Source organism: Hoplias malabaricus, chromosome Y (assembly GCF_029633855.1).
Source record: "Hoplias malabaricus isolate fHopMal1 chromosome Y, fHopMal1.hap1, whole genome shotgun sequence".
NCBI lineage: Eukaryota > Metazoa > Chordata > Actinopteri > Characiformes > Erythrinidae > Hoplias > Hoplias malabaricus.
In genome coordinates this window covers 44,350,728-44,373,151 of record NC_089820.1, presented here as the reverse complement: position 1 = coordinate 44,373,151, position 22,424 = coordinate 44,350,728, and the positions used below count along the sequence as shown (strand labels likewise).

The 22,424-nt window shown below is 39.2% G+C and overlaps 1 protein-coding gene across 1 annotated transcript in view; it reads left to right on the top strand.

The window, feature by feature from the left end:
* LOC136678440 (low-density lipoprotein receptor-related protein 1B-like) overlaps nt 1–22,424 on the top strand; it is a 219,109-nt gene that overhangs the window by 41,433 nt on the left and 155,252 nt on the right. The window contains exons 7-14 of the mRNA XM_066656491.1: nt 3,646–3,808; nt 5,169–5,391; nt 7,299–7,485; nt 7,850–7,993; nt 9,022–9,258; nt 9,679–9,859; nt 12,300–12,519; nt 12,963–13,152. Of these exons, the coding sequence (XP_066512588.1) occupies nt 3,646–3,808; nt 5,169–5,391; nt 7,299–7,485; nt 7,850–7,993; nt 9,022–9,258; nt 9,679–9,859; nt 12,300–12,519; nt 12,963–13,152 (1,545 nt within the window). The remainder of the gene's footprint in view (nt 1–3,645; nt 3,809–5,168; nt 5,392–7,298; nt 7,486–7,849; nt 7,994–9,021; nt 9,259–9,678; nt 9,860–12,299; nt 12,520–12,962; nt 13,153–22,424) is intronic.

The window sequence follows — 22,424 nt, the reverse complement described above, 5'->3', positions numbered from 1 at the left end:
TTTCATACAGAATAGCGTTTGTGAAAATGGTCTGATGTCTGAGTTGCTGTGGTTCCTAAATGCTTTCACCTATTATTAGTACCACTCACATTTGATCATGACATATCTAGGAAGGGAGGAACTTTACAAACTAACTTTTGCTATGGTGGCCTATTACATTACTGCACTCAAATTCAGAGCTCTTTAGAACGCCTGTTTTTTTACAGATGTTAGTAAAGACAGACTACATTAGGTGTTTGAGTTTATAAATATGTGGCAATGGGACTGAATGAAATACCTGAATTTAGTGATTAGGAAATGTGTCCCCATATATTTGGCCATCTAGCGTATGTTTATGGTCATGAAATTTACAAATTATTACCTTCTACTTTTGAACACTGCTTCTCATAGTCTCTCTGTCACCAGTAGGAATGGTGAGGTTGGGGTATAGTTGATGAAATTAGGCATGGGCATGTGATTCATGGTGTGCCGGTCTGCTTTCAAAGTTACATAAGAGTTTCAATTCTACAACAATTACTGCAACACAGACGTATTTAAAAGTTAAAGAATGTAGCAGAAACTTTGAACAAGGTGAGGACAACATAGAGTTTTAGTCTAAATGCTCTTCAACGAAAAGCCAATAAACAACATCACAACATCACTCATATGTTGGGAGCCATTTTCTACAGCCCCCTACCTCCTCATGTCGGAAGCAATTATTAAAAAGCAATAGCTAAGATTGGGTGTTTTTGCCCCTGGGCTCCCCCTACGGTTGAAGAGGGTAATTTTTTTACAGCACTGTAATTAAGGTGTGTGTGTGTGTGTGTGTGTGTATGTGTGTGTGTGTGTGTGTGTGGAGGGGTGTATGTGATTTTTTACCCTCCTCTAAAAGTTATATAGTGTAGTTTTTGCAGTGCTGAGCCCTGAGTAGAAACAGCAATCGCTTTGTTCTCTCTATTATAGGACAGCAGAGCATCATAATAATTTTGAAGCTTTATTTATAGAATAAAAATACAGCCTGGTGTTTGTTTAACAGAACACATAAATACAGTTAAGTTTAACCACATATTAAGGTAGAGAAGAGAAAATTGAATAAAATGGAATAGTTTTCATGTTGTTGTTTTGTCCTCTCAGTGTTGTCATGTTCTCACCTGTGGTTGTTGTCGCCTTAAATGTGTTTTGTCTGTGTTTTACCTTAATCTTGTCTTATTCTAATCTTGTCTTTCCTTGTTCTTTCTTCATGTTTCTGTACTTTGATTATATTTTGCCTCTCTGTGCCGTATACCTACATGAACATTTGAAATATTTGAGCTCAGTTGCAGAAATGGCAATACAATTTTGCTTTTATTGATGATAGATGCATCCTCTAATGCTCCTGAGAGCATGATTGGGAGAAGTGGGAGGGGACTGTGTGTAATTGGGCAAATATGAGAGTTCACAGCTGGTAGTATTGCTGCATTATAACGGGGATAGGAGCACCCAGCAGGGTCTGTGGTCATTATATTTAATAGGCATTAACAGGCAGTTTTCAATGGACATCTATTGACTGAACGTCTAATATTGGGACTAAGGCTCGTTAAGTTAAGTGTCATTAATTAAGGCTCATACGTTAGGGATCAGTGATAAAAGTTGAGTCTCATAACATGGAGCTCGTAAAGAAAAGTAGGCAGATTTCTCAGGAGGGCGTTCTTCAGGGTGTGTGTGTGTGTGTGTGTGTGTGCATGTGTGGGGGAGAGTGAACAGCTTGTGCAAACTTTCCAAACATTAATTTCCTCCAATGGCTGAATGGAATGTTTAATGAGAGCTGAATTCTTTGTCCTAAAAACTGTGCTGCAGTGCCCTTGTGCTTTACAAATATGGCTTAAATACATGAATATAATGCATTCGAAATAAAATGAGGTAACCCTCCATCCATCCATTATCTGTAACCGCTTATCCAATTTAGGGTCGCGGGGGGTCCAGAGCCTACCTGGAATCATCGGGCGCAAGGCGGGAATACACCCTGGAGGGGATGCCAGTCCTTCACAGGGCAACACAGACACACACACATTCACTCACACACTCACACCTACGGACACTTTCGAGTCAATGAGGTAACCCTGAACAATATAAAAAATGATCTCTATTTAAATGAAGCCATCTTATGTCATGTATATCTTATTGGACATACTGACTAGACCTTAACCGTAATGGCCCTCTGAAGTTTTCAAAAAAATCTAATTCAGATGACTGCCAACTATGCTGGTACGATAATGTGAATTTAGACAAATAATTATTGTCGCCAGAATGATCAACATTAATGATAAAACTGTATTAAAAAATTATTTGCAAAGTTTCCCACAAGTTATAGACCTTTCAGTTAGATGAGCATTTCATTGCAGTCTATGTTACTGATCTACACACCAGGCACGGTAACCATGGTCCGTGTTGTGCACGCTATACTTCTATATTAATTGGCGTAGCCTTTTAAACAAGCCGTGAAGGATTTTAACGTTAAGAGCAAAAATACACTTTTGGCCTATTATTGACGTGTGGCATGCACAACATCGGTTTCAATTCAGAGCTCCTGCTAAATGTAAAATCTAGGCCAACACACATACTGTTTTTTCTAAAACGGGAGGTTTCGTTTATCTCCCGTGCCCAAAGGCATGAGGGTTCATTTAATTTAAATGCCTTCTGTATTTCCTAAAACATGAGGATTTCTTTGATTGTGTCTTCCAGTGTTTTATAAAACACAAGGATCGGTTTCTTTATCCCGTGTCTCCATAATTCAGCAACAACATTAAAAATGAATAAATTCACATGGCGATTTGTTTGATATTGTTGATATATACAATAATTTGTTTAATATTGTCACTGATTGAACCTATTGCGACATTCAGTAATATCCTCTACCGGCCCAAGGCTAGTACCAAGCATTGCACCGGAATGCTACAACACTCCAAAGTAGCTAAGCTGTTTTGGGCCTGGGCAGTACTTACGCTCATGCAATTACATGAGCAGATTTGAACTGGGATGAATGCTGAAGGTGGAGCTGGTGGGAACAACACTGCATGGACCCCAATGCCAGAGTGCAGTGACAGGGGCCCTGTATTGAACACATGGCGCCGTCCTTGGGATAAGCCGTTAAATTGAGGTCATGCCTCTCTGACCTTGTTAAAGCTTCTTGGGCATTTCCTTGAGGGGAGTAGGTGTGTTGCACAGTGCTCCTGACTAAATCTAACAGTGTGGCCACTTCTGGCCTCTTAATTATATCTGTCTTCTAATAAATTGGCTCAATCACTCCTTGCAATCTCCTCTCTAACAAATATCTGACGAATGGTGAGTGCACTAGGGGAAGATTGGCTGCTGTCATATCATCCAAGTGGATTTTGCTAATTGGAGGTGGTTGGGTGTGACTCGACTTTCTAATGTTACAAAGAATGTAAATTGACTGTAGATCTATAAATGTGCCATAGAAGTATAACTATAATTCATCATTCATATTGCTCATGGAGAACTTCAGCTTAGACTTGTGAATCTTCCATGGCCATGAGAACCACTACAGAATGAAAATATTGATATTTTGGTTACATTTCAGGTGTTTTTACATTTAACATGTAAGATGCAATATTTAACCCTTTATTTATCATATTATTTAGCTCCTCTCTTCTCTCCGGTCTTCAGATGTGGAGCAGATGGCAGTGGACTGGATCACGGGGAATTTTTACTTTGTGGACAGAGTGAGTGATCGAATTTTCGTGTGCAGTGAGAAGGAGGAGGAGTGTGTTACGGTGGTGGAGTTGGACCTACAGAACCCCAGAGGAATTGCCCTGGATCCGGTGATGGGGTGAGTTTGTTCTTGGTTTATATTGATGGACAATATGAGACTGAATGATTTTCATTTTCAGTCAAAAATGTGAGCTTTAAATAGTTAACATCTAACTCTATTTTGTCATTTGATTAAAGAAACACTAGATAAGATTTGATATTTTTGCTGCTGGGCTCCACCTACATTTTCAGAGTGTAGTTAACTTTTATAGCACTGTTCTGAAATCAAGGGCTAGGGGAGGGCTGGGTGGGTGTGTGGGTGGTGCCCGGAGTAGAAACTGCAGAGGCTTTGTCCTCCGTATCACAGGTCAGTAGGGCATCACAATAATGGAAAAACACTGCCTAGTGTTCCTTTAAAGGAAACAATGCAGTTTGCCCTGTAGTGTAAACAAAACCCTGGAATTATATTTGTTTTGCTCAGTTTTGTGCATCACATAGGCTTCAAGCAATCATGGCTAAGTACACTAAAATATGCTAATGAGAGGATTAGAACTACAGAACAGAGCGGTATATGTATGAAATGTCTGGATTGTACAATGTTTAAATGGATAAATTATGCTGGTGTTTAAAAATAGATGTACACAGTTTTAGGTAAAGTTTAACCATGAATTAGGCATGTAGTTAGCATAATGCTAACTGGTGTTAATAGACTTCCATTGCTTGTTGGCAGCAATAGCTCTAGTGTTAAAAAAAAGCTAAATAAATAAAGAAATAGATAAATTGCTGTGACAGAATTCCATGCACATCTTTGATCAGTGCTTCATTCTCTCTCAGTTCAGCAGCTTTAGTAGCTCTAGTAGTTGTGGTATTTTCTCTGTTGAGTTAAAAACCCTGCTTTAAAAAAAAACGTTTAAGTCTGTCACTCTGCAGATATAGTGAGGATTATCTGTCTCACGCTCGGTATTTAAGGGGAACCTGTCTCCTGTCCTCAGACATTATTTCTGACTCTCTCTCTGGCTCTTTCTGCTGAGCGAAGTATTTAGCTTGTGCTAATAAGTAGTTTAAAATGTAAACTCTCAGCCACTTTTAATGTTGAGATTTAAAAATACTTTAATGAATTGATTGGGGACAATTCAATATATTATACTTACATTATTATGATATAATTTAAAATATGCATCCTGTAATATATAATATACACGATATGAATATGTAAGAGAAATTTTATATTAAAAATTGACAATTCAAAGAGGAATAATCAACATAATTCAATAAAAAAAAATTACATTTCATTAATGCTTTGGATATTGAAACTGAACATGGAATAAACCCAATACTTAAAAAAAATCCTAATGAAAGAATGTAAAATCATATTTCCTCTATCTCCCCCACCCCTCGCTCCCAACTCACACATTCTCTAATTCTCTCACTCCCTTCAGGAAGTTGTTTTTCTCTGATTATGGAAGTGTGGCAAAGCTGGAGCGCTGTGGATTGGACGGTTCTGATCGGATTCGAATTGTCGAGACTCGGATAGAACAGCCCACTGCTCTGGCCCTCGATCTCGTCCAAAAATTTTTGTACTGGGCTGATATTTATCTGGACACAATTGAGGTGGTGGATTACAACGGGAAACACCGGCACACAGTAATCAGTGGGAAACTGGTGAGAGAAAAATTCAAAGATCACTAGAATGGAAACCGCTTATCCAGTTCAGGGTCATGGTGGGTCCGGAGCCTACCCAGAATCACTGGGTGCAAGGTGGGAACACACACTGGAGAGGGCGCCAGTCCTTCACAGGGTGACACATACCCACACATTCACTCACACACTCACACCTACTTTTGAGTCTTCAATCCACCTACCAAAGTGTGTTTTTGGACTGTTGGAGGAAACCTCCGCGGACCAAACTCCTCAGCATCAAAGTTGGAAATTGGAAATATTTGGTGATTATACATTTTGGAATCACAGTTAATTTGAGAAATATGAAATCCCTGATTAGAATTTTGTAATCGTAATTATTATTATTTTTTTGTATCATGTTCAGATCTGGACCATATTCTCTAAATATTTTGAGATGATGTTACAGAATAAGTACTTAGTTGTCTCCTCAAAATGTGTTGAGCTAAAGTAAAAGAATAAGCACTAAGGGTGCTTTCACACATGCCTTATTTTGTCTTTTAAGTTTGTCTGAACTAAAATAGCATGTGTCCACGGTCCAGACGAAAAGAGGTGGTCTTTGTCCAGATCAGACTGAATGAAGGCCCGATTCATGTGCCATATATAAACACTTGTTTGCATGATTTGTACTTTCAGACATAATGCAGAAATTTGAATTAAAAGTCAATATTGGCCATGAATTTATCTCACTGCCTTCACTCCAAAAAGAGCTGAAAACATGTAAAAACCTTTCATTTAACTGTAAATTCATTACCAGAACCTCACCAAACTCCATCAGTGAAAACAGCATCAACAGTGAACAGTGAACATCACTTTTTTTCAGCTTTCATGTGTGTATTAACATTCAGATGTATTCATGCGGGAGAATAAAATAACACCTGTCAACAGTCTCACACAGCGACTGTCCTGGTTTTTATGTACTGTAGTAACATGAATAAGAAGCTACAATTTAAACAACAGCATTTCCAAATACGTTACTTCTGCTTTATTCCAAACAACAAACTAGCACCCTACAAGGTTTAAAAAAATAAATAAATACCGCATCACTATCAAAAGGGCTCTTAGTTGTTTAGGAAGTAAAGTTCAGGCAGGTGTGATTGGGACACTGTATTCATCAGCCATTCATCAGCCTTTTAAGTGGAATGGAAAATATAAGTAAGGAGCTGCCAAATAAGTAAGCATTGCAAAACTAATGTATGTATCTTAGCCAAAAATAAGTAGACGTAAGTATTAAATAGGTAAGTATTAAACAGTAGAAATGCTTCTCTTCGTTCAGTAAATCATGCCCCTCAGTATTAGGTATGGGGAAATGCAGCCCACATAGGTGATGACGACAGGATGTTAAGTCTTTTAGTCCCCTCACTAAATCAGAATTTAACATACCCTAAGTATACAATGTAACGCAACACGAACCTTGGTACGGACCTTGTACAGGACATTCATATGTGGAACCACCCTACACTGTCAGAACATTTGTCGTGTTACATTTTGCTGTCTCTGTGGTGATACCCTAAAGTGTACATATTTGTACCTTCAATTATAATTATTTTATTATAATTGTGGATTTTAAAATGTGCTGATTTCATATGCCCCGTTTCATCTCCAGTACTTTTATTATTGTTTTTATATGACACAGTTCTATTATGAAAGGATTAAGCTAAATGTAAGTGAACCATGAAGTGTGTTTAAATTTTGTGGTGAACCTGCTGATTCTCACCTGAGCTCAAAGGTATGAGTACTGCCTCCCTGCTGCGTGCTAACGTTGCTAACGCCACTAGTATTTCTCCTGAGGGATTAAGGCTAATCTGTTCACACTGAGATTCTGGATTATACTGAAAGGTGTGATCGCTCTCCAGACACATTCTCTCTCTCTCTCTCTCTCTCTCTCTCAGGTATCTCAGGTGTATGGATTATCAGTATTTGAAGACTACCTGTATGTGGTGTGTTCTGATATTTCTCGTGGAAATAAAGTGGACATTTTGAGAGTAAACCGTTTTAACAGCAGTGAAGCTAATGTCATCATCACCACGGAAACATCCAAAAGTATCAGAGTTTATCACAAACTCACTCAGCCCTCAGGTAAAGCTGGCCAATTTATTGGAAACCCCCTTTCTACTTCCAATTGCTGGCAATTTTATTAAAAAAACCTCTGTTCTACTTACATGCACTGGCCACATTATTAGGGACATTGCCGTCTACTTACAGTCACCGGCCAGTTTAATAAAAACACCTCTTCTACTTCCACTCACTGGCCACTTTATTAGAAACAACACTTCTGCTTTTACACACTGGCCTCTTTATCATTTTAACTATTTTAAATAGTACTTTGTTATAACAACCAAATGCTGGCTGCTTAATTTGAAACAATTGTTTTGTGTATCAGGTGCCTATAAGGTTTGCTGTGATGACATGTGTCTGTGTTTGTGCTTGACTGTGTGTACAGTAAGGTCTCATGCCTGTGATGTAGACGTTTATGGCAAAAGTGGAGGATGCTCCCACCTCTGTGTCCTCAGCAGCAGTTTTAAATCTCGAGTGTGTCGCTGTCGCACAGGTTACACCCTCTCCAGCAACGGTGCAGACTGCAGGAGTAAGGCACACACACACACACACACACACACACACACAGCTCTTTATGTCTCTCTGGTGGACTCTTGCTTTGGGCTCTTATGCATTTTCTACAGAACTGTAAAGAGCTTTGTGCTTTCTGAAGTAGCTCTGTTCACTAATTATTATGATTATGGATGTATAGCACCCCTTTTCTCTACACATTATTGTCCACATTAGATCATTTAAAAATTGTCTCACGTACGCACACACCTACAAACATCTCTCTCTCTCTCTCTCTCTCTCTCTCTCTCTCTCTCTCTCACACACACACACACACACACAGCAATAATGAGTTCTGCTGTTATGAACACAAAGATTGACTTGATAAACTAAATCAGCTGAACTAATTCTGGTTTAATTAAGCTGATGTAATTAGCCTGAGTCTGTTGGATACGCTTTTTCTTTTTCTTTTCTTTTTTTTTCTTGTCAAAGGCTTTATTTTGCACTGAATTGAAAATCTGAGCCTAATTACATCAATTAATTAATTAAAGCTCTGACAGCATCGGCTTATCACCCACTACTTGCCTCTGTTTATTCCTCTAATCTCTCTCTACCTCTTTCTCCTTCTCTCCACTCTCCCTGCCTCTCTTTCTCTCTTAATTGTTTCCCTGCCTCTCATTCTTTTTCACTCTCTCCATTTTCCCACACTCCCTACCTGTCTCTCTTGACTGTTTCCCTTTTGTTCTCCCTTTCTCTTTCTCTCTCTCCCCCTCCCTTTCACTCTATCTTTTCTTTCTCTACACTTCCTGTACGATTCTGTCTTTGCACCTCCCATCTTTTTTGGTCATGCCCTCTTTTATAAAGTCCTCCATTTCTATTAATATCATGTTTAAAAAACTCAACAAACACATTTATTACATGTTAAAATGCCCTCATGAGATATTCATATTGCTTAAAATTTGGTTGTGAATGTGTATATAACAGTTAAAGTCACACAGAGGGCAAAGTCAGCCTCTATTTACTCTCTCTTTCTCTCTTTCTCTCTCTAATTCAACCCTCCCTCCTCAGAGACGAAGGACGAGCCGTTTCTGTTTTACGGTAAGGGTCGTCCCGGTTTGATCCGAGGCTCTGGGTTGGATGGTAAATGGACAGATCAGCACATGGTTCCAGTTGAGGGCCTGGTCAGCCCCAGAGCGCTGGACTACCACTCGTCTTCTGGCTACCTTTACTTCTCAGACACAACCAGCTTTCTAATTGGCCGCCAGAGACTGGACGGTACAGGACGTGAGACTGTGCTGAAAGACGGTCAGTTTACTTTAATATTTGACAGAGCTGTTATCAAGTGAAATCTTACTAAATCTAGTCCGTGTATCCAGGGCTGGACAGTAATTCGATATCAATATATAATCGCACAATAAAATGTTTCAATAACAACAATATGATTTTATACACATTTTCAATATTTCAGTATAAATTATTTACTGCATCTGTCACTGCCATCAGTTCATTGCACTTAATTTTAAACATAAACATATTGTGATATAAGTTTTTTCTGTATTGTCCAGCTGTAGGTGTATCAAACTCCAAACAACACAAGCGAACGATGGCATATAAAATGGAGCACTTCTGTTATAATCTGTTTATAAACGATTTGAATTATTCTATCTTACTCCCACCTCCCCCCCTCCTCCCCCAACCCCCTCTCCCCCATCTCTCTCTCCACAGATCTGGATAACATCGAGGGGATCTCAGTAGACTGGTTGGGAGGTAATATTTTCTGGACAAGTGATGGTCACAGGAAGGGGTTGAGTGTGGCGAGGATGGACAGAGCAGTGGAGAGCAGGAAGACTCTCCTGGAGGGAGGCATGGCCCACCCCAGAGCCATTGCTGTCAACCCTCCCACAGGGTACGAACTGATTATTACTGATGTGTAAAATAATACACACTAATTGTTATTAGTTAATGGGCTTTTAGGGTAAATTAAGCATGTTAATTTTATAACAAAGTAACAAAACAAAATAACATCATTTGTGTAACAAAATAACTAAGTTGGAATAAAGTCTTGAAGTGTAGCTACAAGTTGAAACATAGTACTTCAAAATACAGAGAAACAACAGAGCCCCACACAAACAAAGGTGAGGAAGGAGGATATATATAAGTTTCAACACAGACAAGGAACATCTGGGAGAGATGACAGAAGGGCAGAGCTACAGAGCAGATACAGGTGAGAATGATAAAGGGGCAGGAGTAGGGAGGAGACAAGAACTAAAACAACAGCCAAAGAACAAGGAAAAGGCCAGGAACAGAAGCCAACTGATACAAACCCTGACAGATTAAAAAAAAACAATTTTATGATTGCTTAGTTGAAAGCTTCGTATAAATTGTATCCTACTGTAAACCAGTTGCTCTGCTGCTTACGAAAAGATTGATCACTGCTTCTTTCTTTTCATGAACATTTTTTACTTTTCATGACCTTTTTCATTCTCAGTCGTCGAGGTTCCAGACACTTTTTATGGACATTGCCATTCTGTAGTTCATAATAATTCTGGTGATTAAGAGCATTGTTGAGTTTAATGTCATTCAGGTGCTGAGAGAGATAGAGGGAGAGTGAGAGAGAGAGAGAGAGAGAGAGAGAGAGAGAGAGAGAGAGAGAGAGAGAGAGAGAGAGAGAGAGAGAGAGAGCGTGAGTCCCAAAACCTAGTGAACTCTCTATTTAGACAACAATTGATGTCATAGTGTGCACACTACCAACACGTAGGCAATCCCAATTATTAGATACCCTAAAATTGCTCCCTACTGAGGTACCTTAACCTGGCCGATTGTTAAGGCAGCATCGAACCCTTCCTCAGCCACAATCCCATGATGCAACACAAGCACAACTCCCTATTGCGCTCTTCTTCCAGAGCAAAAGTAATTACAATTGTGATAAAACGAGAAGAGGAAAATCCATAGAGCTGACGTGGAGGCGATGCAAGCTGCTGAGGTAAACACCAGCCGCATGCAATAGGCATGAACAAGCTGTGGCGCTATGGCTCTCTAACTAGAGCTCTAGGTCTGTCCCAAAACAGCTGTCTGTCCCTAGTGAGCTGCCTAGGTAGGCAAGGACTACGTAGACAGCTGTTTAAGTAGACAGTGTTCTAACGGTCGTTTGTCCTCATGAGGTAGGGAGACTTTACTTAGAGTGTGATTGCATCACGGCTTCTTCCAGCCCACCGCACGCAACCGGTCTGTTTTATCTTAGAGGCTAGCGTCACCTCAGTGTTTCAGCGTGGTGCATTCTACAATTCCTGTTTTAATTTGAATTATTTTTATACATTGAGAAGAGACAGGTGTTGTTCTTACGTTGCATCAAGAAATTGCCATCAGGGCTGAAGAAATGTTCAGTGCTGCCTTAAAATTCAGCCTGATTAAGATGTCTTAGTGGACAGCCTACGTGTCGCGTAAAATGCTCTCTACGTAGCCAAAGCCCAAAGTCGAATACATTTCTCCTGAATTTCACCAGTTTTGCTTTGAATGGGCAGTGCAAAAATGGGTAGAACTTGAATACCAGTCATGTACCTATTAAGAATTTTAATAATTTTGCTTTTTATCTTCTATTTAAACCAAATGTTTTTTATAGTTTAAAGAAATTAAAAACATCAAAGTGTGTTCCCAGGGGGCCAGTTGGTATTGTTGATGATAATGTTGATTATGGCGTTTACTGACTATCTGGAAGTCCTTTCTAGAGAGCCCCCCCCCCCCCCCCCACACACACACACACACACACACAACCATAATATACTTTCATTCATTCATTCATTCTTTCATTCGTTACTCCATTCATTGTATGTAATCACTTACCTAATTCAAAGTCCGGAGCCTACCAGGAATCACTGGGTGCAAGGTGGGAACACACACTGGAGGGGGTGCCAGTCCTTCGCAGGGTGTCACACATTCCCATAAAATACACTGACATAAAACACAACTCACTATCAGATTTCCTTAAATAGTATGTTAGGATCATGAGGTTTATTGAAATCAATTATAGACAAACATATTCTGTGTTAATGTTTCTGCTTGGAACATCATTTCTCATTCTTGATGATCTGATAACAGTCCCTCCCGCCCCCACACACACACCTCCAGCATGAGTGTATTTGTCCCCTCCTGTGTAATGAAATATGGGTAATGTGATGGATTAGTGCTGACTCTGGGTTGAACACATTTGCTCTTGGTTCTGATCCACAGCTGGAACCGCTAATCAAGCGCTCACACTACTGAATAATTCATTAACTCATTTACATACAAAGAGAGAGTGCAAGAGAGACCATACATGCATGAATGAGTGAAATTTTGGGACTCTGCAGGTGGATGTACTGGACAGAGTGGGAGGAAGATGAAGTGAATGAGAGCAGAGGACAAATAATGAGAGGGTGGATGGACGGATCTAATTACAACACCTTTGTCTCGTCTGACATTCTGTGGCCCAATGGACTAACCATCGACCCGGCAGGTGAAACACTGTTCTGGTGCGATGCGTTCCATGACCATATTGAGAGAATCCAGCTCAGCGGAATCCACAGAACCGTGAGAGAACCTTCACTCATTCACTTATTACCCTACAGCCATTAAATATGATAAATAAAGATGTGCTAAAGTACTACAATAAAGCACTGAAGAACCTTATTCCTAACAGAACATAGTTAATTCTGATCTGAACATGTGACTCAGTTTGACCAGTCAGATCAGATGTTGTGTTTTTGTCATTTGTGGGCAGAGCTTCTTGCCTTCCCACCAGTGTATTTACATTTGTCTTTACTGTGATGACAAACAGATATATGCCATTGCTATGACAACCACTGTGCCATATGCATCAAGCATATGGCAACTATCATCTATGTCGTCACTATGACAACCACGTCAAAACTAGACTATTGCAGTGTGGACACTTGAACTGAAAATCAGATTTAAGGAACAAACCTGACCCTGCAGAGCCTGCATATGACATATGTTGTTTTATTTTTCTGAAGGTGGTGTACAATGGGAAGGAGTTAAATCACCCGTTTGGAATCTCTCACTTTGGAAATTATATTTTTTGGACGGATTATATGAATGGGTCAGTGTTCCGGCTGGATCTTAACCGGGGGAACGTTACAGTTCTGAGGCAGGAGAACCCTCCACTGTTTTCTCTGCAGGTCTACAACCCACAGAAACAGAAAGGTAAACACAAACTGAGCTTTGACAGCTTTGACTTATTTTAATGATCACTGATTTCATTTCTCATCTTGCATTTCATACATCGTATTAACAGTTGGCTTCCTAATTATGTCCTGTCATTCCCAAAGAGTCAGTCTGTTTCCCTTTTCATGTGCTCTTATTTTCATTTTCATGTCTCCTAGTGTTCCCTGCCTAGCCACAATCCTGTGCCTGTGAGGTCTGTGTGTCTTTGTGGTCATGTAAAAGGCCTCACAGGTATCCTTTATATTGAAAAGCCTCTGTCTAGTCAGTCACTGTGTTACTGTAGCACTGGCTCTGTGTCTGTGTGACATTTAAGTTTTGGACTTCGCCCTTGTGTAAGAATAACCTCCTGCATCCTCTCCTCATCTTCTCATCTCCATGTTACAAATGAATATTTGTTATGTATGCGTGTTTTACTAGGTGTGTGTGGGTGTGTGTGTGTGTGTAGTCTGCAGTAATTAGATAATTTCTCTTTGTTCAGAACTGCAGTTTGTTCTAAAATCCCAAAATTTCAGAGCTATGAACTTTAGCCTGGAGTCAGAAGCTGCTGATGATCATTTTAACCTTCAGTTTCCTTTACCCAGCATTTTCACTGCTATTACACTGAGAGTAATAACTCCTATACTGCTGCACAATGCATAAAAAAGCTCTCTTCTGAAGCTTCTCTTCTGTGTCTAATACTACTCGTTATGATTTTTTAAAGCATTTTATAATGAGGCATTTTCAGGGTGGAAAGAGGGCAGACACAACGTGAAGATGGGGAATGTGCTTATGTTGAACATTACTCAGAGCTTCTGAAAATCATCCTCAACATTTACTGTCTATACATCCTAAACCACAGGAGAGGCCACAGGTAGCACTTAAATTTACAACACACAACCACTGTCCTCATGCACTAACACAAAGTTAGGGTCATTGTGTGCATGACTTTCCAGTAAAAAATACAAATACTGATTTTATTGGAATATCAGGATGAGAAAAACACTGGTTTAAGACTGCTGTCCTGACCACTTTAAACCAAATGATCGAGATGATGGGAGCCCACATATCTTTGGCAGCTTCTCTGTGACAGTGCAATTGCAATTGTGCAGTTGTTTGGTTTAAGGCTGGTATTATTGAATCCAGTGAATGTGTCTTAGTGTCTTTTACCATTGGTATATTGGATATTGGAAGATACTTTTATAAGTAGTCAACTTTACAATTATCTGATTAAACTTATGCAGTTAATTAAAGCATATACTTTGCTTTACGCTTCCAAAAATGCAAAGAAAATACTTCATCAAGTGGGCATTGGCTGTAAAAGATCTACTGGAGAACTTAGTATTTATCAAATCTAATCAGCATAGAAGGCCCAGAATCTAATCAGTTTAGACGGCCATTTTGAAAAACAATTTACTGAAGATCTAATTCAATCTTGTGCTCAAGATCAAAAACTAAAACTAGACAATGTCTTATTTTTCTCTTTACAAACCTAACATTATAACATTATTAAATGCATGGTTTGGGGTGGTTCAACTTGAATAAATCCTAGAACTCTTAATTTAAATAAAAAATTGTTTTACATCAATTCAAGCCTCAGACAAGTTTTAAGTCCCTTTCTACCTTGTTTCATTTAGTTGCACAATAAATTACATTTATATTCAGCATTAAAACTCAAATAAAGGAGGAACACGTGTCATTTCTGTGCAGATTTCATCTGAGACTTGCCTGCTGCTGAAACTTGAAACAGATTCTGACGCCTTTTATCTCCAGCTCTATTACCTCCAGCCTGGAGAATGAAATATAGATCTGTCCAAATAAAATCGACTGCTTTATGCTGTTTGAGTTGATGTAATTCAATACCATTATAGAGAGAGAGAGAGAGAGAGAGAGAGAGAGAGAGAGAGAGAGAGAAAGAGAATATTAGCTTGTTATTCAGCCTTTCATTATTTATGAAGCTACAATCAGTAGCCTGTGTTTCTGGAATTGATTTCTTTATTTTTGGACCCCTGTGCTTGCCATAGAGACATTGTTTTACATTCTCACTGCTGTCTGGAAAGTTGCTAAACAGCTATTTTATTTATTCAGACTCATGTTCTCATAGTCATCAACATTAAAGGCATGTTTCAGTAAAATGTCATATTTTACCCCATTTTAACTCTTACCTGAAAATGCAGTGGATGATTGGTGTATAAATGTCTGCTTCTTTTGTTTTGCACTGAAATAATGAATTTAATTTGTCTTACAAATATCAGAAGACTTTGTACATCTATTAGCACTTATAGAGCACACTGTTCACCACAGATTAACACAAGTCACATGTCTGGAATCTTAGAGGCGCGAGACTAAGTGAACTCTAAGTCTATGAGGAAGGTGTGAGAGTCCATTTTCAAATCCCTGGAAGGCCTGTTGTGTCTCTAGTTTTAATTTTCTTAAGAAGACATATTATACCCCATTTCCACATGTGAACACAGTCCTGTGGTCGTAATGAAATGTCTATGATACAGTGGCAAGAAAAAGTATGTGTACTTTTTGGAATTTCATGGTTTTCTGCATAAATTATAATAATAATTACCCCAAAATTCTGATCATTCAGGTATTCATTGAGAACAACCATAAAAACCTCACAGTGCTAGTGGATAAAGTATGTGAACCCTTGGGTTAATGACCTCAAAAAAGCTAATTGGAGTCAGCAATTCAAGAAAAGCTGACAGTGTTGTTTATTTCACAGTTTGCGGGTTTTTAGGAGCTCCAGATCCCCAATAGTAAGTTGAGTGTTTTAGGTGAAGTCTGCATTCTCTTGCGTGCTAGTATGGGACTTTGATCTACTAGTCCCTGCTCTCTGGTATCTCTGGCATCTGTGGTGCAGCAATAGTTTTCTCTTGTAACTACATGAGTGTATCTTGATAGTTACATTATAATTACATTGGTTTTTATTGATGTTACCATGTATAATTGTATTACAGCTGAATGTGTCAGTTAGAGTTGTCCTATATGTGCTCAGCATGAATGATGAAACTGACCTCAACTGAGGATATTGTTGCGCTTTGGAAGCACCTTGAGGAACTCCTAAACCCAAGGGACATGCTTTCTATGCAGGAGGTAGGGTCGGAGGCTGCCTGAGTGTCAGGTTCCATTCCCTTGGCTGAAGTTACTGTCATAGTCAAAAAGTGGAAAGGCATCTGGAGTGGATGAGTTTTGCACAGAATTGCTGAAGGCCCTGGATGTCTCGGGGCTGTCTTCACAGACATGCTTCTGTAATATCTCATGGACCTCTGGATTGGCAAACCAGGGTGGAGTTCCCAGTTTTAAGAAAGGGGACTGGAGAGTTTGTGGCAGTTTTTGAGGCATCACACTTCAGCCTCTCTGGGAAAGTCTGTGTGTGGTGATGTAAATGTATCCTGCATCCATTTGGTGTTTCAGTTGTGCACGTCCTCAGGAATTAAGGTTACAAGGTGCAGTACACACATAAACGGTAGGGACAGTGCAGGTGATCAACAGTATCAGTAACAAATTATGGAAAGTTTAGGAGAAGACTGTCAGAACGTAGTCCGCAGTTGCCCACATCTTAGAAGAAGCCTCACATCATGTGCAGTTACAGACGTTTGTCTACACGAACACGTGGCCAAATAACAAATGTATATCTAGCCTATTGCTGGGTGGTATGGCCAGTATTTGTTATCATGGTATTTTTCAATATTATATGGGTTTCACTATATTTTTTTTTTCAATGTATGACATGATTTGATTGCAAGAAGAATTTCTGCAGTAGAGTGGTTAAGTGGTTTGCATGGCCCCATAATCATAACCATTTTTCAGAGGGTGGCATTAAATGAGTTAAGGAATCATATGGCATGACAGTTGCAGTGAAAATGTAGAACTTTTTATTTAACACATTTTTCTTCAAACTTCAAACTTCAAAACTATAGGCACATTTTCAAAATGTATGTACACCAGCTACACTCTGTTAATGTTATCAGTCTGTCACCATTTTTTTTGGTTTAGAAATCTTTACCTTCATTAATTTACATCATATTTAAACAAATAAGAGGTATTTAGATATAAAATAGCCATGCTGCTTGTCAATGGTTGTATTGCACTGAACAAGTCCCAAATATCTTCGTTAAATAACAATATTTAAACAAATAAATAATAACAATAATCATAAATATGATTGTGCAACTCCCAGCAAAAATACTATTGATACTTTAGCTCGACAGCATTTGCAGTGTTTGTTTGATCCACGTCTGACCTTTTCAACCCAAAGTACCTCCAGACAACAGACACGGCTCCTTTTTTTGGCAAAGGTTCTTCTGGGTCATCATCTTCTACTTCAATGTCTGGTACAAATTCCAGAACTTCCCCTGTCCATTTTCAATACGCTCAACAACTCCACTAATACTTGCACTCCGTTCCATGCATGTTTAGCAGCTCAACAATGAGAAATGTCCCCTGTGACATTGACATAACAACAATAAAAAACAGTTTTCAGTGTGAACTGGTATAGCGCCCAGCAGTAATCTAGCTTTAAACATCTCAGATTGTATTATTTTTATTTATATTAATTGTCTGGAGTCTGAAGCCTTTCAGCCATTTCTGAGGTCTAAGGTTTAATCCTCTATATATGTGTGATTTGAGCCCCAGTTCCCTGGAAAATCATCTGCTGTGATATGCAAAAGCACAAGTGCCTGTTAGCTGGCCAGCTATGCTTCTAAACAGTGTATAACCATCTTATTTTGTTTATTTTCAAACTTTTCTGTTCCTCCACCACCAGTTGCTGAAATTTGCATGCTCAGAAATGGGTCTTTATAGTCAACATGGGTGTCAGTGTGCACTGTTGGACTGTGCTGAGCTGAACTGCACAGCAGCAAAAACCCTTCACTCAACCGACACTCATAGATATGAGACAATTGAGAGAGGTGGGGTTATCCTCACAGTCACAGCCTCATGTACTGCTAAGGTTAAACTTTTAAAGTACAAGTAACAGTCAAATATTGGCCACCAGGGACAGTGTAGTTTTAATCATCCTATGTCATGATTCCTTTGCTGGAATCCCAGACTCAGGCTGAACAATATGGATTCAATCCTGGCTTTGGAATCTTATGCTCAATCGAGGTCGTGGGTGAGAACATCCCCCCAAATGGAGTTAATTATTTTAACTCAACAATTATTCTTACTCAACGGTGATGGCAAGAGATTGGTTATATGTTGGGGTGCAGTAGCAGCAGTAGTACTATGGTCATTTTATTGGACCTTAATGGTGAAGAGAGTGTTGGGCAATAAAGCAAAACTTTCTGTCTCCAGTCATTTTACGTCCTCATACTCACTTATGGTGATAAGATTTGGGTTCTCCATGATCAAAGGAGGAGATCTGCAGAGAGAGAAGAGCCATTGCTCCTTCATGTTGAGGAGCCAGAGGAGGTCCAGGTATCTCATAGGATTCCTATTTGTTGCATATCCTTTCTGTGATATGCAAATCTTAGTCTCTGAGGAAGCACATCTATGTTCCTTATCTCTAAGGTTTGACTCTCTGAGATTCAAATTTATGTCTAGACTTATGGTGAATCCCATTCCTTAATTTTAATTCTACCCATTGTTTTCAAGTGTTATCTTGCCCCTTGAAACTGAGTTACAAAGTGTTAGGGTTATAACCTCCCCCCTACGAAATGGTACAACTCTTCAAGAGCCCGATAAGTTATCAGAACACAAAAAAGAGCAGCACTTCAGCGGTGCTCTGCTGCCAGTCAGTGGTACAGTGCCTTGCGAAAGTATTCGGCCCCCTTGAACTTTTCAAACTTTTGCCAGATTTCAGGCTTCAAACATAAAGATATAAAATTTAATTTTTGTGAAGAATCAACAACAAGTGGGACACAATCGTGGAGTGGAATGAAATTTATTGGATGTTTCAAACTTTTTTTAACAAATAAAAAACTGAAAAGTGGGGTGTGCAATATTATTCGGCCCTCTTGCAATTATAGCTGCAAGTTGCTTGGGGCGTGTCTCTATCAGTTTTGCACATCGAGAGACTGAAATTCTTGCCCATTCTTCCTTGCAAAACAGCTCGAGCTCAGTGATGTTGGATGGAGAGCGTTTGTGAACAGCAGTCTTCAGCTCTTTCCACAGATTCTCAATTGGATTCAGGTCTGGACTTTGACTTGGCCATTCCAACACCTGGATACGTTTATTTGTGAACCATTCCATTGTAGATTTGGCTTTATGTTTTGGATCATTGTCTTGTTGGAAGATAAATCTCCGTCCCAGTCTCAGGTCTCCTGCAGACTCCAACAGGTTTTTTCCAGAATGGTCGTGTATTTGGCCCCATCCATCTTCCCATCAATTTTGATGCAAATCTTCCCTGTCCCTGCTGACGAAAAGCAGGCCCAAACCATGATGCTGCCACCACCATGTTTGACAGTGGGGATGGTGTGTTCAGGGTGATGAGCTGTGTTGCTTTTACGCCAAACAAATCGTTTTGCATTGTGGACAAACAGTTCAATTTTGGTTTCATCTGACTAGAGCACCTTCCACATGTTTGGTGTGTCTCCCAGGTGGCTTGTGACAAACTTTAAACAAGACTTTTTATGGATATCTTTGAGAAATGGCTTTCTTCTTGCCACTCTTCCATAAAGGCCAGATTTGTGCAGTGTACGACTGATTGTTGTCCTATGGACAGACTCTCCCACCTCAGCTGTAGATCTCTGCAGTTCATCCACAGTGATCATGGGCCTGTTGGCTGCATCTCTGATCAGTCTTCTCCTTGTTCGAGATGAAAGTTTAGAGGGTCGGCCGGGTCTTGGTAGATTTGCAGTGGTCTGAAACTTCTTCCATTTCAATATGATTGCTTGCACAGTGCTCCTTGGGATTTTTAAAGCTTGGGAAATATTTTGTATCCAAATCCAGCTTTAAACTTCTCCACAACAGTATCTCGGACCTGCCCAGTGTGTTTCTTGCTCTTCATGATGCTCTCTGTTCTTTGAACAGAACCCTGAGACTATCACAGAGCAGATTCATTTATACGGAGACTTGATTACACACAGGTGGATTCTATTTATCATCATCAGTCGTTTGGGACAACATTGGATCATTCAGAGATCCTCACTGAACGTCTGGAGTGAGTTTGCTGCACTGAAAGTAAAGGGGCTGAATAATATATTTCAGTTTTTTATTTGTTAAAAAAGTTTGACACATCCTATAAATTTCATTCCACTTCACGATTGTGTCCCACTTGTTATTGATTCTTTACAAAAAATAAAACTTTTTTATCTTTATGTTTGAAGCCTGAAATGTGGCAAAAGGTTGAAATGTTCAAGGGGGCCGAATACTTTCCCAAGGCACTGTATAAGAGAAGTGCTGGTGGACTTTAACATAGGTAAATTTAGGGTGTCATATGCTTTCAAATACCTTCAACAATCATAAATCTGCTTATTTTGTTTGAAACTTCCAGTTCCACCTTTAAAACCAAAGATGTTAAAATGTAATTGCTTCATCATTTAAAGCAGAACTGTACGTTTACTGAAAAAACTACAGAGACATCAGCAAAGTACTTGCAATATTTTATGCTACTTATGAAGTAAAGGGACGTATTGCTTTAAACTATGATAATATAATGGTCACCTGTTTCACGGAGTACATAGCTCTCCCCCTCAGTCCTTCCATGGATCAGCAGGAATAGTACTGTTTTTGATATAAAGTTGATGTTGGTTATTTTCAGAACTTTTCAGAAAGAGACATATTCTCTTCCTGGCACATCATGTGTCTTAGAATTCACTCGTCTCTGGGATACGTCTTTGAAGACCCATCCTCTGGTGGACCTCTTTACTGTAGGTAGCTCAAGTCAGGGTCATGTGCCATTGCTTTATAGTGGATTCTTCTTGGCCAAGGACTTATTTCTGAATTTATTTCTGAACTAGAGACAAGATTACCATGTGCCCAGCTCTTTATTTATTATGTGCTGACTCTGGGCTTAACTTGAATTTCCCCGTGACAGCTGCCATAGAAGCTGTTCAGAAGCAATACCTTGAGAATCATATTTTGTCGCGGAAAATACAGCTAATGTACATTTTTGGACATTCTGATCCTGGAACCTTCTACAGCTCAGCTCTATAATACTCCATCAAATACTGTTAATAACAGGGCAGATGCCATTGGATTTGTGAAGAGTCATGTTTTGAGATGGGTGGACCTCATTTGTCCCTAGAGGTTGTATGTGGTTAGATGACTGCATACGTATGTATGCATATATGTTGTGTGTGTGTGTGCATGTGTTGGGTATTAATTATTAGCAAAGTTATTCAGAATAACAAAAGAATAACATAAAGCTAAACATTCACCCACGGAGATCAAGTCAATATGAGTTTGCAGCTGTTATGAAAACTTATTATGAAGAGTTATAAGCTGTGTGTGTTTTTAAGATTTTTCCACGTTCAATGTAAGACTGAATCTGAATCCTCAATATTCTTTATAATGTTTATTATGATGTTTTTTCTTGCTGTGGATGGTGATTATATTGCCAGGTTTTTATATTAATACCTATTTTTCCTGGATAAACTCTTTCGCCGTCCCCCCGGGGTTCAGTTACGGCTGTTTGGAGCCGTTTCAGTTTGGACAGCTTACGTCCTGCTGATATTGAAACGTCTCCAAAGGAAGCTTTCGCACACTGATCCGCTCTCTCTCTCTCGCTCGGGGGTCAAAGATGGAAAAAAAGATTTCATATTAATGCTTTTGTAACTCAGAAAAGAGATCTGAAGTGAAAGGCATTGCTCCAGTGTTATCTCAGCTGCATTGCAGTGTATTTTTAACAGCATTTAATAGTGGTAATAATTGTATTATAGGAGATAGTCAAAACATTAATATTTTTGTATTATATAGGAACCATTTGAAGATTCCACTTCAATATTGAAATACTCTTTGCTTAATTATAGATGGTTTACTGAAATGTTGGAGTTAGGATGTTGTTCATAAGGCCAAATATCAACTACATCACAACTGACAGAAACTTTCAGAAACATATACAGGTTTATTCTAGTAAGAGGGACTCAACTAAAGCAGATTTTGTAGTTGTTTATGTACGTTTATGTCAGTAGCTATAAAAGACTTGTCTAGGTGTTATGTGCCATTTTTTTTATATATATATATACATATATATATATATATATATATATATATATATATATATATATATAGACTAACCGAGGAACTGCGTGGTTCTCAAAGCAGGGGGTGCTCCCCCTAGGTGGGACTTGGCACTATTGCAGGGGGCTGCATCAATGTGATAA